Below are 14,847 nucleotides of genomic sequence, written 5' to 3' on the forward strand. Positions count from 1 at the left end.
TCTATGGCTCTTTGACTCTTGAACTGCCAACACTAGCTAGCTAGACCTTTGGATTGAGCCCAACTATGTAACCACCAGAATGTAGCTAGGGAGAGGAAATTCTTTCAAGGCAGAATGGGACAGAGATAAAACCAATTTCTAGGGCTTGAGAACATTTTCCCAGGTCCAGAAACGTCCCTGTCCCCCCACCCCATCCCCCTTCTCTACTACCCCAGTCTATAAAAGGAAATTTATACCAGCCCTTATTTCTGTTTTGAAATTTCTGTTTCACTAAAATGGAAACAGAACTTTCTTTCTTTTTGGAAAATCCTTTGAAAATGTTCAGGAGGCAGGAGAAGGCAGTGAAGGAGCCGAGAAGAGAGAAGTGGGCATGGGGTTCCCAGTAAAGGGATCCTGGGTGACTTTTCTAAATCCTCTGCCTCCTCAGCTTTTCCTCCTGAAAAACATTACCTGTCCCGACCTGCCTTACCAGGAGGCTAGGAGGATTCATTAGGAGATGGTGAGTCCAATTCTTGGAATTGAGTTCAAACAGCCCCAGTAGTCACCTCAATGAAATGTTTTTCTCCTTACTAATATAGAAATGAGAGCTGTGCAGGCAGCAGCACCTGTGACTCAAGAGGCTCAGAAATGGGCTACTGGGTGAGGGCAGAGCCTGCCTGGAACTGCCTAGTTTCCGGTTCTCAGATGAACAAATGGGCAACTCCTCTCCTTCCTGTTCTCCCCAGGGGTGCTTGTCAGCTTCAGGGGTCAGGGGTGCATGAAGAAGCAGAGAATAAATTTAATATATGCTGTCTAGCGGATAGTAATCCTTAAACTGTCCAAATGATTTTTTATGGGAAACAGTGTGGTCTAATGGGCCTGGGAGTCAGAGGACTTGGGTTCTTAGCAATTACCTGCTGCATGACCTTGGGCAAGTCACTTAACTTCTCTGGGACTCCATTTCCTCATCTTTAAAATTTGGACTCAAAACCTGGTCTTCCTCCTACTTAGTGAAAGCTATGTGGGACAACAACTGTATCTGAATTGATTATCAGATCCCTACCCCAGTGCTTAGTACAGTGCTTCATACTTAGTAAGTGCTTAGAAAATACCTCAATTATTATTGTTATTTTAAGTTTTTTCCCAATGGAACATTTCAAATTTGTTCTTATTCAGCACTATCAATTGCCCAGCTTCTACTCTTGTCTAGCCAACAAAAAAAGAGCACAGTAATCACCACCTTCCTTCCTGCCACCAAGGGACTCCTCTCCCTGCTTGCTCCCTCATGCTCTTGGACTCCTTCATCATCACCGCAACTTGGAGCCTATTTAGTCTGTTTCTCTGTGTTGTGTTTTAATGTTTCATCACTCCTATTGTGTCTGTCACCAATCCTTTCTCCTCACTTGAAATTTTAGATCGTGATTCCCATGAGGAACAGGAACCCTGTTTAATTCTCACCTGTGTACTTTCTCCCAGCACTAAAGTGCTCTGCACACAGTACTCACTTGTTAAATACTACTACTACTACTACTAGCACCACCTCCCAGGACCCTCAGAATAATCAAGAAGTGGAAAGGAGTGAGAAGACCTAGGGGAAAGAGGATGGGCCTGTAAGTCAGAGGACCAGGGTTCTATTTCCAGCTCTGCCAATTGCTTTGTGTGACTTTGGGTAAGTCACATACCTTCTCTGTTCCTCAGTTTTCTCAACTGTAAAATGGAGATTAATTATCTCTTCTCTTCCTTGCTAGGACAGCCTGAAATGGCAGGTGGCCAGTGGCCACTGGAGACCACCCAGGGAACACAGCCCAGGATCTTGGAGCAGAAAGGTGGGGCTGCAGTTGCTGGACCAGGGGCAGCAGAGGCTGAGGAGGGAGCCGGCGGAAAAGACCCTCCCCAGCTCACTGCTGCCACCACCTCCATCACCACCTCCCTAGTCATTAAGGGACTTTCCTCAGCCAAATTCACCCAGGACCCACACGGTGCTGGCTTACGTCTAGCACTGGTCACCAGTGCCCTCTCCCACTTTATATTTTTAGACTGTGAACTCCCCAAGGTACAGGGTATGAGCCTAATTTTCACCTGAGTATTCTCTCCCAGCACTTACTACAGCACTCTGCACACAGTAAATGCTTAATAAATAATGTTACTACTACCACCACTCCGCAAGGTATACAGTGGGCATGAGCAGGTAGGGTGTGGGTAGTGCAAGCTCTTTGGGCCCCAGACATATCTGATCTTATTTCAAAGCCTGGGCCACTTCCTGAGTAATCCCAGAAGCCTCTGGGCCACCCAACAAAGAATTTGGTAGTAGGAGAATTACCAATCGTTCCATTTCCTGTTCCCTGAGTCGCTCTTCCCTTTGCCTCCGGTGGTAATCCATTAACTCATCCCGTCCCGAGATGGAGCTGATGCTGTTCTTCCTCTCCCGAGGTGCAGGCTGGGGGGTGCCTGCCATTTGCCGCAGGCTCTCTGAGTCAGCCTCGTCGAATTCCATGGAGCCACAGGAAAAATTTCTCCTGCCCGAAAACACCCTGTCGGGGTCCTCAGGGGAAAACGAGTGGTTGGAGCTGGCCCCCAAGAAGGTGATCCCGTCTAAATCGTCTGACATATAGGAGGAGGAAGAGGAGGATGCCAGCAGCATTTTCCTAGCTACTCGAGGGCTCGCAGGGACACTGAGGGTTGAGTTGACGTAGGGGTGGGTATCAGGGGAAGAATTTTTACAGGGTAAAATCCCCGAGCTACAGGAAGAGAAACTCAGGTAATTGTCAGCATCTAGCAGGCTGTGAGGTAGATCCTTGTCTCCCACTATCTTTCTGCGGGAGCTTCCCAGAGAGTTTCTCGGAGGCAAGCTGAGAGGCAGAGGCTGGTTTTCCGAGGATCTGTAGAGCCTGGGCAGGGAGCGACTGTGTACCCCCATGGGAGTCAGTGAGCCCCCAGAATGCTTCCTGCTCCTCGAGCCCACACTCTCCGACCCTGCTGCTGTCACTGTTGCTGGCCCCCTGTGCCTGGTCCGTCTGGGCTGCAGTCCGAGGACGTCCTGAGCACCCAACTTCCGGGCCTGCTTAGGGCTGGAGGGCACACTGACAGCCCCTGACCGGCCCGGTGGGGGGAGCCCAGAGTCGCTTCCACAGCTAATTGCCAGGAGGGATCCTGACACCGCCCGGCCCTCCAACAGGCCAGGACAGTACACGTTGTCATGTGACTTATTCCTGGAGCTGAATTTGGAATAGGGGCGTCTGTCCATTGGTCTGGGGGAGTTTTCGCAGTCTGACCGGGGATGACGGTCCAGTTCCGCCCTCCCTGGGGTGCTGCCAAGAGAGCTCGCACCGCCTGGCTTGGGAGCTGGTGGCTTGCTGGAGATGCCTGTGTCTGAGGGGTGAGGGCCACCACCAGAGAGCTGCCTGGAGCCCTGGATTTGCATCCCAGAGGGGCTGTTCCTGACCCTAGAGGCCAGGACCGTAGGGCTTCTCCTTGGAGGCGCTGGCTGGGACAGGGTTAAATAGGAGCCTGAGTGGTCTCCATTGGTCTGAAATTTTAGACTTGAGGAGTACTTCTTCTGGCTCAGGCTCTCCATTATGTCTTGGAGATCATTTTCAAGGCGATGGGCCTCAGCCCCTGTTCCTAAGTTAGCATGGTAGAAATCCAGCTGCGTCTGCATGTGGCTGTTGTGTGCCATAATCTTGTTGGAATCTGTCAAAAAGAAAAAAAAACTGCTTTACAAAACTGAAATGCTCAACATCTGTCTCTTGCCAAAGAACATGACCTCTGCCCGCCCAAGTATTAAAGTCCAACTCTTTGCTTGACAAACAGGTCCTAAACAGCTATGCAACAGGAATATCCAAAGTTAAGCACTCTGCTTTAAATAAGACTGAGAGAAGCAGCGTGGCTCAGTGGGAAGAGCATGGGCTTTGGAGTAAGAGGTCATTGGTTCAAATCCTGGCTCTGCCACTTGTCCGCTGTGTGACTTTGGGCAAATCACTTAACTTCTCTGTGCCTCAGTTACCTCATCTGTAAAATGGGGATTAAGACTGTGAGCCCCACGTGGGACAACCAGATCACCTTGTAAACTCCCCAGCACTTAGAACAGTGCTTTGCACATAGTAAGCGCTTAATAAATGCCATTATTATTATATTATTATTATTATTACTGAGCAGCACCGTTTTTGTCCAAAAAGAGAAGGAAGCAGAACACTCAGCATCTACGGGACACAATCCCAAGCAGAGATGCAAATTCATTCTGAGCTTTATTTGGGACAGGGACTATGTCCAATCTGGTTACCTTGTATCTGCCCCAGTGCTTAGCACAAGGCTTGGCACATGGTAGGAATACCACTGTTATTGCTATTATTATTATCATTATTATTATTATTAGAACAGTATTTGACCTATTTACCAGGAGAGAGGGTAACTTCTCAAAACAAGTTTTAAGACAAAACAAGTTATTAAAACACATTTTAAGGCAGAGTAAATCAAATGACCTCATTGCTCAGGGGGCCGGAAAAGGCAATTCCAGTATAGCAAAGTGGCTGATGAATTTGTTCAGAAACCTACGGAGTGGGAGTCTCCAGGCTAATAGCAGCTTCTCATTTTGTTCTGCCATCTGCTGGCCAGAGGGCCAGAGGACCAAAAAGCTAAAGCTGTTAGACTACTGGGTTTCATCCCAGAAACTAAACTTGAAGCTCCTGGATTGTGAGATTTAGAGGCCATGGACATTCTTAGACTGTGAGGCCCATGTGGGATAGGAACCAACCTGATTAACTTGTATCTACCCAGGTGTTTAATACAGAGCTCAGAACATAGTAAATGCCTAACAAATACCATAGTTATTATTCTCTCCAATTTGGTTGCAGACTGGACTCAGGATGGCAAGAAGTTCAGAAAGATGAATCTGGGTTTCTTAAATTGGGCAGACTGTTGCCTGGAGGTCAAAGGTTACAGGTGAATGAGTATCTCCATCTCAAAGGGCTGTTTTCAGACTCCAGCCAGTAACAGTAAAGACATTATTGATTCCTTGGGGTCAGGGGTCATTCCCTGGACTGCAATAGCTAGTCAATGCTTCCTTTTCTCCCGGCTTCCCCTGTGAAACCTGACCTAGAAGAGCTTTCTTTTTAGTGGATCTTCTCAATTTTCTTTGTTGTTCCCTGGGATGGAGGCAGAATTGCTGATGGGCCCAGTTCTTCCATAAAAGGCAATTTTAATATTTTCATCAAGAGGCTAACCAAATAGAGTTGCTGCTGCATTTTTCCTACCCCTCCAAATGATTCCCAAATAAAAAATGGAGGGTATGCCGCCCTAAACAATTACATTTTAGTGCTTTGGTAAAAGCAGGGAATACAACAACAGGCTAGAATCACCCCAGGCTCCTTCAAAGCCCCAGGTACTTTAGGTAAGATACATTAAAATAAGCACAAGTCAGTAGAAACAGCCTAAAATTCATTTATATACATTAAATACAGATGTATCTATATGTATATATAGAGATATATATAATAATGATGGTATTTGTTAAGTGCTTACTAGGTGCCAATCACTGTTCTAAGCGCTGGGGTAAATACGAGGTTGTCCCACGTGGGGCTCACAGCCTTAATTCCCATTTTACAGATGAGGTAACTGAGGCACAGAGAAGTTAAGTGACTTGCCCAAAGTCACAGAGCTGACAAGTGGGGGAGCTGGGATTACAACCCATGACCTCTGACACCCAAGCCTGTGCTCTTTCCACTAAACCACTCTGCTTCTCTTAAATACATATATATATATACCTAAAATAATATGTACGTTGCATGCATTGAGTCAGAAGAAACAAGATAAAAGACATTTGTATTTGTATTGCATCCAAAGGAATGTCCAAGAGCTTAACCAGAATGTCCACTATTATTTTATTATTATTGTTGTTGCACTTAAGCACATTGTGTCAAGCATATTTTTATGCTATTTGTCAAACACATTTCTAAACGCTGAGGTAGAAACACAGTTCTTGTCCCACCTGGGGCTGACGCTCTAAGTAATAATAATAATGATAATTGTAGTATTTGTTAAGTGCTTACACTGTGCCAAACACTGTTCTAAGCACTGGGGTAGATACAAGGTAATCAGGTTGGACACAGTCCTTGTCTCTCATGGGGCTCACAAACTTGATCCCCATTTTACAGATGAGGTAACTGAGGCACAGAGAAGTTAAGTGACTTGCCCAAGGTCACACAGCAGACATTTGGCAGAGCCAGGATTAGAACCCATGACCACTGACTCCAGGCTCATGCTCTTTCCACTAGGCCATGCTGCTTTCTCAGTAGGAGGGAATAGGATTTAATCCCCATTTTAGAGTTGAGGAAACTGAGGTACAGAGCAGTTAAATGATTTGCCCAAAGTCACAGAGCAAGCAGTTGGCAAAGTCAAGAGTAGAACCCAGGTCCCCTGACTCCCAGGTTGTGCTTGCTCCACTAGGCCATGTTGCTTCTTAGTAAACCCTACAGCTCTGGTTTAGAAACTATGGGTGGAGAAAGAGACAAGCTTCCCACCCCTCCATCTCTATCACCAGATCCTTGACAAAATAGTATTTTGTCTCAACCTTTTTGGCAATCAAGGCCCTGGGGTAGAGAATCCCTGCTATTCCTAAAGCCCCTTCCTGGGTTAAAACACTGGAAGACATGGAGGTTGAAGAAGAAAAAAGGCAAACTTACCAAGTGAGAAGGCTCACTAGGAGACCTGTCACCCCCATTCTATCAGTGTAAAACTTGGGTCAGAGTGTGATCAGGTGATTTCGGTGGCAGTGGCCCAGGGAAGGCCACAGAAGAGAGAAAATTCATCCAGCAAGGTTGGTCCCTACACTGAGTAACATCTGCTCTTAACCATCATGAAATAATATTTACAAATACTATAGATTTGCACTAACAATCATTTTATTTTTGCCATCGCATGTTAATTGTTAACTGCTCTCTGTGACATCATCTGCTTATTTTATTGTCATGACATGTTAATTGTTAACTGATCTCTGTGATGTCATCATCTACTTACTTCATTATTGCTACTACATGTTAATTGTTAACTACTCACTGTGCTGTCATTTACCTTGCTGACCTCACCATGAACTATCAATTCCCCTGCTCCCATCTGCCCTTCCCAGTCCTCACCTTCCCCTTCCCCTCTCCCACCCAGCTCTTTCCCTCCCTTTCCCCCACACCTACCCCTCTCCCCCACCCCCTCCTCAGAATCTCTCTGTACCAGCGCCAACCCTCAACCCTTCCCTTCCAACCCCCTCCCTCCCCTCCTCCCTGCCCCTGCCCCATCCCAGTTCTCCTCTCTCATCACCACCCCTCTTACCCCTCTCCGGCCCCAGGCCCATGCCAATTCATTCCAATCCAAACCCTCCCCTCCCCTCACACAGTTCCCCCTCACTCCCCTCCCTCCACAGCTGCTGCCAAGTGTGGCCTTTGGAATCCCTGCTCCATTATGAGTAAGCTCCCTTTCATCCTTGACCTGTTCCTTTCCAGCTCCTCCCTCCTCCCTCCTCCACCTCCTCCTTCCTCCCTCCTCCACCTCCTCCTCCCTGAAACATGGCTCACCCCGGATGACACGGTCTCTTCTGCTGCTCTCTCCAGTGGAGGCCTCTTCTTCTCCCACTCCCCCAGACTCTCCGGAAAAGGAGGAGGTGTCGGCTTCCTTCTCGCACCCCAATGTAGCTTTCACACTATCCCTCCTCCCCCTTCCCTTTCCTTCCCTTCCTTTGAAGCCCATATTATTCGCCTGTACCACCCCCTCCATATTCTTGTAGCCTTCATCTACCGCCCTCTGGCCCCACCTACAACTTTTTTGAACAATTTTGACCCCTTTCTCACCTTCCTTCTTTCCTTTTCCATGCCCATTCTGATCCTCAGCGACTTCAACATCCACATAGATGTCCCTGGTGACTCCTCTGCTGCCTGCCTTCTATCTCTCCTTGACGGAGCCAACCTCCTGCTCCACCCCACCTCGCCCACTCACCAACTTGGTCACACCCTCGACCTCATCATCTCCTACCACTGCACTATCTCCACCCTCACCAACTCTGAAATCCCTCTCTCTGATCATAACCTTCTCACCTGCCTCCACACTCACACTCCTCCCCCCCGTTATTACTACCCCAGAGACCTCTGCTCTCTCAACCACATCCATCTTTCTCAGCACATCACACCCCACCTCGCCACTCTATCCTCTCTACCCACTCTTAATGACCAAATTACTGCTCTCAACACCACCCTCTACTCAACTCTATTCGCTCGATCCTCTTTCCCTTCGCCACTCTCACACCACTAACCCACAGCCTTATCACTGCCACTGTCAACCTCCTTCACTCTTATGCTCGAGCTGCTGAATGCTGATGGCAGAAGTCTAAACACTAAGCCAAACTTGTTCGCTTCAAGTATATCCTTTCCTGCCTTAACTCTGCCCTCTCCTCTGCCACCAAAACTATTTTTCCTCCCTGATTGACACCCATGTCCATCATCCCCATCAGCAGTTCCATACATTTACTTCCTTTCTCAGGCCCCCTGTTCCTCCCCCTCCAGTCTGTCTTCCGTCCCCTACACTCCATCGAAACTGCCCTCTCAAAGGTCACCAATGACCTCCTTCTTGTCAAATCCAATGGCTCCTACTCTATCCTAATCCTCCTCGACCTCTCAGCTGCCTTCCACACTGTGGATCACCCCCTTCTCCTCAATACTCTATCCAACCTTGGCTTCACTGACTCCGTCCTCTCTTATCTCTCTGGCCATTCATTCTTAGTCTCCTTTCCAGGCTCCTCCTCTCCCTCCCATCCCCTTACAGTATGGGTTCCTCAAGGGTCAGATCTTGGTCCCCTCTGTTCTCTACCTACTCACTCCCTTGGTGAACTCATTTGCTCCCATGGCTTTAACTATCATCTCTATGCTGATGACACCCAAATCTCTGCCCCTGCTCTCTCTCCCTCCCTCCAGGCTCGTATCTCCTCCTGCCTTCAGGATCTCCATCTGGATGTCTGCCCTCCATCTAAAACTCAATATGTTCAAGACTGAACTCCTCATCTTCCCTCACAAACACTGTCCTCTCCCTGGCTTTTCCATCACTGTAGATGGCACTACCATTCTTCTCGTCTCACAGGCCCACAAACTTGGTGTCATCCTTGACTCCGCTCTCTCATTCACCCCACACATTGAATCCGTCACCAAAGCCTGCCGGTCTCACCTCCACAACATCACCAAGATCCACCCTTTCCTCTCCATCCAAACCACTTTCTTGCTGGTTCAACCTCTCATCCTATCCCGACTGGATTACTGCATCAGCCTCCTCTCTGATCTTCCATCCTCCTGTCTCTCCCCACTTCAGTCTATACTTCACTCTGCTGCCCAGATTATCTTTGTACAGAAACACTCTGGGCATGTCACTCCCCTCCTCAAAAATCTCCAGTGGTTGCCTGTCAACCTACGAATAAAGCAAAAACTCCTCACTCTCGGCTTCAAGGCTCTCCATCACCTCACCCCCTCCTACCTCACCTCCCTTCTCTCCTTCTACAGCCCAGCCTGCACCCTCGGCTCCTCTGCTGCTAACCTCCTTGGGCCTGGAATGCCCTCCCTCCACACATCTGCCAAACTAGCTCACTTCCCCACTGCAAAGCCCTATTGAAAGCTCACTTCCTCCAGGAGGCCTTCCCAAACTGAGCCCCCCTTTTCCTCTGCTCCTCCTCCCCTCCCCATTGCCCCTACTCCCTCCATCTGCTCTACCCCCCCGCCCCACAGCACTTGTTTATATTTTTACATATTTATTACTCTATTAATTTTATTAATGATGTGTATAAATCTATAATTCTATTTATCTATTATGATGCTATTGATACCTGTCTACTTGTTTTGTTTTGTTGTTTGTCTCCCCACTTCTAGACTGTGAGCCTGTTTCTGGGTAGGGATTGTCTCTATTTGTTGCTGAATTGTACTTTCCAAGTGCTTAGTACAGTGCTCTGCACACATTAAGCACTCAATAAATATGATTGAATGAATGAATCAATCAGCCCATTCGCCCAACTCATTCAGCTTGCATTTTTCCAGCACTGGATGTGTGTCAGGCTTTCCTGTTGTAATCATGAATCCCTCAAACCAATTTCAAGCAAAGGGTAGCAGGGAACCAGAATCCAGACAAGACTAGAAGAGGTCAACCACGAGGGAGAACAGAACAAGGCATCATGAGCAGGTTGGCATTAGGGGAACATACTGTTTGAGCTGGAATGTAGTGGAAGAAGAAAAAGGATAAATAGTGGGGATAGACCTGGTGGAGTGCCTTAAAGGTCAGTGGTCAGGAGCATCTGCTTCATGTGGAGAGGAAGAGATGAACACTAGAGGTATTTGAGTGCAGAGATATGCGCATTACTACATTTTATAAAAATGATCCAGGGAAGTATGGACTGGAGAGGGGAGGGACTGGAGGCAGGAAGGTTAGCAAAGAAGCTGATACAGAAAACTAGCCAGGATATGATAAGTGCTTGAACCAGCATGGTTGAGAAAGGGATGATGAATTTCCCTCTCTTGTCTACAGCCATCTCTCTTTATGGCTTAATGGAAAAAGCAGTGGCCAGAGAGCCAGGATACCTGGGTTCTATTCCTCATCTGCCACTTGCCTGCTGTGTGACCTTGAGAAAAACATTTAACTTCTCAGGTTCTCAGTTACCTCATCCCATGTGGGACAGGGCCTGTGTCAGATTTGACTGTACTGTCTCTACCCCAGTGCGTAGTAGAGTGTTCAGCACAGAGTAAGTGCTTAACAGATCCCACGTTTACTATCGTTAGTAATACAACCCTCGAGTCAGCATTTCATTTTCCACTCCTTTGTTCTCTCCTTCCTTACACTGCATGAATGAAGCTGTTGAGAGGGTTTGCAGATGTACTTTCTATGAAGGGATAGTTAGGGTATTCTGATTCCTCTTTAAATTCTTCTGAATTCACAACAAGAATTCTGACTGCACAAACCAACCATTGTGCTTTTAGTATGGAAGCCAAAGAGTTCCGTGGGCTCCAAAGGACAAGAATATTACATGCCCAACCGCAGTCCCAGAGGGGCACAGCAGGGGAGGGGGCAATGCAACTTCCATATACAGCACATCTGAAGCTAGAACAACGGACTGCACCCGGAGGCCTCAGAAGGAATGAAGACAAGCTGTGTTTAAACTTTTCTAATCCAAAAATCTCACACAGGGCTTTAGTTACTTTACCGCTTACAAGGGCTATGTAACAGCTGTCAGTCAAGGAGAATGCAGGAGGCGGGGAGTCAGGAACTCTGAGCCTTTGAAAGGGCAAAAAAAAACAATGAAGCTCATTGTTCTCTAGCTGATACATTTTGAAAGAAATCCCCCAGTCCAAGAGGATTGTAGTATGCACCCTGCCAGGGTGCTCAAACCTGATTACTGCAGAGATGGCCCATGGGGCTGAGACCTTACCGGGTAGGAGGGCTAGCCAGAGGCGGGGTAAAGCCTGGGTGGGTGGGCAACCGGGGGGGGGGGGGGGGGGGGGGGGGGGGGGGGGGGCTGTTTACTTGTTTTGAAGTCTGTCTCCCCCCTTCAAGACTGTGAACCCATTGTTGGGCAGGGATTGTCGCTATTTGTTACTGAATTGTACTTTCCAAGTGCTTAGTACAGTGCTCTGCACACAGTTAGCACTCAATAAATGCGATTGAATGAATCAATCAATCAATCAATCAATCGTATTTATTGAGCGCTTACTATGTGCAGAGCACTGTACTAAGCGCTTGGGAAGTACAAATTGGCATCACATAGAGACAGTCCCTACCCGATAGTGGGCTCACAGTCTAAAAGGGGGAGACAGAGAACAGAACCAAACATACCAACAAAATAAAATAAGTAGGATAGAAATGTACAAGTAAAATAAATAAATAAATAAATAAACAGAGTAATAAATATGTACAACCATATATACATATATACAGGTGCTGTGGGGAGGGGAAGGCGGTAAGGCGGGGGGATGGAGAGGGGGACGAGGGGGAGAGGAAAGAAGGGGCTCAATCTGGGAAGGCCTCCTGGAGGAGGTGAGCTCTCAGGAGGGCCTTGAAGGGAGGAAGAGAGCTAGCTTGGCGGATGGGCAGAGGGAGGGCATTCCAGGCCCGGGGGATGACGTGGGCCGGGGGTCGATGGCGGGACAGGCGAGAGCGAGGTACAGTGAGGAGATTAGTGGTGGAGGAGCGGAGGGTGCGGGCTGGGCAGTAGAAGGAGAGAAGGGAGGTGAGGTAGGAGGGGGCGAGGTGATGGAGAGCCTTGAAGCCCAGGGTGAGGAGTTTCTGCCTGATGCGCAGATTGATCGGTAGCCATTGGAGGTTTTTGAGGAGGGGAGTGATATGTCCAGAGCGTTTCTGGACAAAGATAATCCGGGCAGCAGCATGAAGTATGGATTGAAGTGGAGAGAGACACGAGGATGGGAGATCAGAGAGAAGGCTAGTGCAGTAGTCCAGACGGGATAGGATGAGAGCTTGAATTAGCAGGGTAGCGGTTTGGATGGAGAGGAAAGGGCGGATCTTGGCAATGTTGCGGAGCTGAGACCGGCAGGTTTTGGTGACGGCTTGGATGTGAGGGGTGAATGAGAGAGCGGAGTCGAGGATGACACCAAGGTTGCGGGCTTGTGAGACGGGAAGGATGGTAGTGCCGTCAACAGAGATGGGAAAGTCAGGGAGAGGACAAGGTTTGGGAGGGAAGACAAGGAGCTCAGTCTTCGACATGTTGAGCTTTAGGTGGCGGGCGGACATCCAGATGGAGATGTCCTGAAGGCAGGAGGAGATGCGAGCCTGGAGGGAGGGGGAGAGAGCAGGGGCAGAGATGTAGATCTGGGTGTCATCAGCGTAGAGGTGATAGTTGAAGCCGTGGGAGCGAATGAGGTCACCAAGGGAGTGAGTGTAGATTGAGAACAGAAGGGGACCAAGCACTGAACCTTGGGGAACTCCCACAGTAAGAGGATGGGAGGGGGAGGAGGAGCCTGCAAAAGAGACTGAGAAAGAACGACCGGAGAGATAAGAGGAGAACCAGGAGAGGACGGAGTCTGTGAAGCCAAGGTCAGATAACGTGTTGAGGAGAAGGGGGTGGTCCACAGTGTCAAAGGCAGCTGAGAGGTCGAGGAGGATTAGGACAGAGTATGAGCCGTTGGATTTGGCAAGCAGGAGGTCATTGGTGACCTTTGAGAGCGCAGTTTCCGTGGAATGAAGGGGACGGAAGCCAGACTGGAGGGGGTCGAGGAGAGAGTTGTTGTTGAGGAATTCTAGGCAGCGCGTGTAGACAACTCGTTCAAGGAGTTTGGAAAGGAATGGTAGGAGGGATATGGGACGATAACTAGAAGGTGAGGTGGGGTCAAGAGAGGGTTTTTTTAGGATGGGAGAGACATGGGCATGTTTGAAGGCAGAGGGGAAGGAACCAGTGGAGAGTGAGCGGTTGAAGATGGAAGTTAAGGAGGGGAGAAGGGATGGAGCGAGAGATTTCATAAGATGAGAGGGAATGGGGTCAGAAGCACAGGTGGCCGGAGTAGCACTTGAGAGGAGGGAGGAGAGTTCCTCTGAGGATACCACTGGGAAGGATGGGAGAGTAGCAGAGAATGTTGAGAGCCGGGGGGTTGGAGAAAGGGGGGAAGAGACTTTGGGGAGGTCGGACCTGATGGATTTAATTTTGTTAATGAAGTAGGAGGCCAGATCGTTGGGGGTGAGGGAAGGAGGAGGGGGAGGAACCGGGGGCCTGAGAAGGGAGTTGAATGTACGGAAGAGCTGGCGGGGGTGATGGGCATGGGTGTCAATAAGGGAGGAGAAATAGTTTTGTCTGGCAGAAGAGAGGGCTGAGTTAAGGCAGGAAAGGATAAACTTGAAGTGAACGAGGTTGGCATGGTGTTTAGACTTTCGCCAGCAGCGTTCGGCAGCTCGAGCATAAGAGCGAAGGAGGCGGACAGTGGCAGTGATCCAGGGCTGTGGGTTAGTGGTGCGAGAGCGGCGAAGGGAAAGGGGAGCGAGCGAGTCTAGCTGAGTAGAAAGGGTAGAGTTGAGAGCAGTAATCTGATCATCAAGACTGGGTAGAGAGGAGAGGGCGGCGAGGTGGGGTGTGAGGCGTTCCGAAAGATGGGTGGGGTCCAGAGAGCGGAGATCTCTGTGAGGGAGTAATACGGATTTACAGGGGAAAGGAGTGTGAGTGAGGAGGCAGGTGAGAAGATTATGATCAGAGAGAGGGATCACAGAGTTGGTGAGGGTGGACACAGTGCAGCGGTAGGAGATGATGAGGTCGAGGGTATGACCAAGTTGGTGAGTGGGTGAGGTGGGGTGGAGGAAGAGGTTGGCAGCGTCAAGGAGAGATAGAAGGCGGGCGGCAGAGGAGTCGTTAGGGATATCCATGTGGATATTGAAGTCTCCAAGGATCAGAGTGGGCATGGAGAAGGAGAGAAGGAATGTGAGGAAGGGGTCAAAGTCGTTAAAGAAGTTGGAAGTGGGGCCCGGAGGGCGGTAGATGACGGCTACAAGAATCTGGAGGGGGTGGTAGAGGCGAATAATGTGGGCTTCAAAGGAGGGGAGGGAAAGGGAAGGGGGAGGAGGGATAGTGCGAAAGCGACATTGGGGGGCGAGAAGGAAACCGACACCTCCTCCTTTTCCAGTGAGTCTGGGGGAGTGGGAGAAGAAGAGGCCAGCACTGCAGAGAGCAGCAGAAGAGACCGTGTCGTCCGACGACAGCCATGTTTCAGTTAGGGCGAGGAGGAGTAGAGAACTGGAAAGGAAAAGGTCCAGGATGAAAGGAATCTTACTTAAAACGGAGCGGGGGTTCCAGAGGCCACACTTGGCATCAGCTGTCGAGGGTGGGGAGGGAGGGGGAAGGGTGCGAGGGGTGGGGAGGGTTTGGAT

At 49.1% G+C, this 14,847-nt stretch overlaps 1 protein-coding gene across 4 annotated transcripts in view; it reads right to left on the reverse strand.

Annotated features, from left to right (window-relative positions):
* Positions 1 to 14,847, reverse strand: part of PHLDB2 (pleckstrin homology like domain family B member 2) — a 126,317-nt gene that overhangs the window by 91,773 nt on the left and 19,697 nt on the right. For 3 of the 4 annotated variants that reach the window (XM_038759214.1, XM_038759213.1, XM_038759212.1), the window contains exon 2: positions 2,300 to 3,669. In XM_038759214.1, the coding sequence (XP_038615142.1) occupies positions 2,300 to 3,655 (1,356 nt within the window). In that variant the 5' untranslated portion in view covers positions 3,656 to 3,669. Of the gene's footprint in view, positions 1 to 2,299; positions 3,670 to 14,847 lie in introns of those variants that run through there. The other variant, XM_038759216.1, reaches the window with a different exon arrangement.

This window comes from Tachyglossus aculeatus, chromosome 17 (assembly GCF_015852505.1).
Source record: "Tachyglossus aculeatus isolate mTacAcu1 chromosome 17, mTacAcu1.pri, whole genome shotgun sequence".
Taxonomy (NCBI): Eukaryota; Metazoa; Chordata; class Mammalia; order Monotremata; family Tachyglossidae; genus Tachyglossus; species Tachyglossus aculeatus.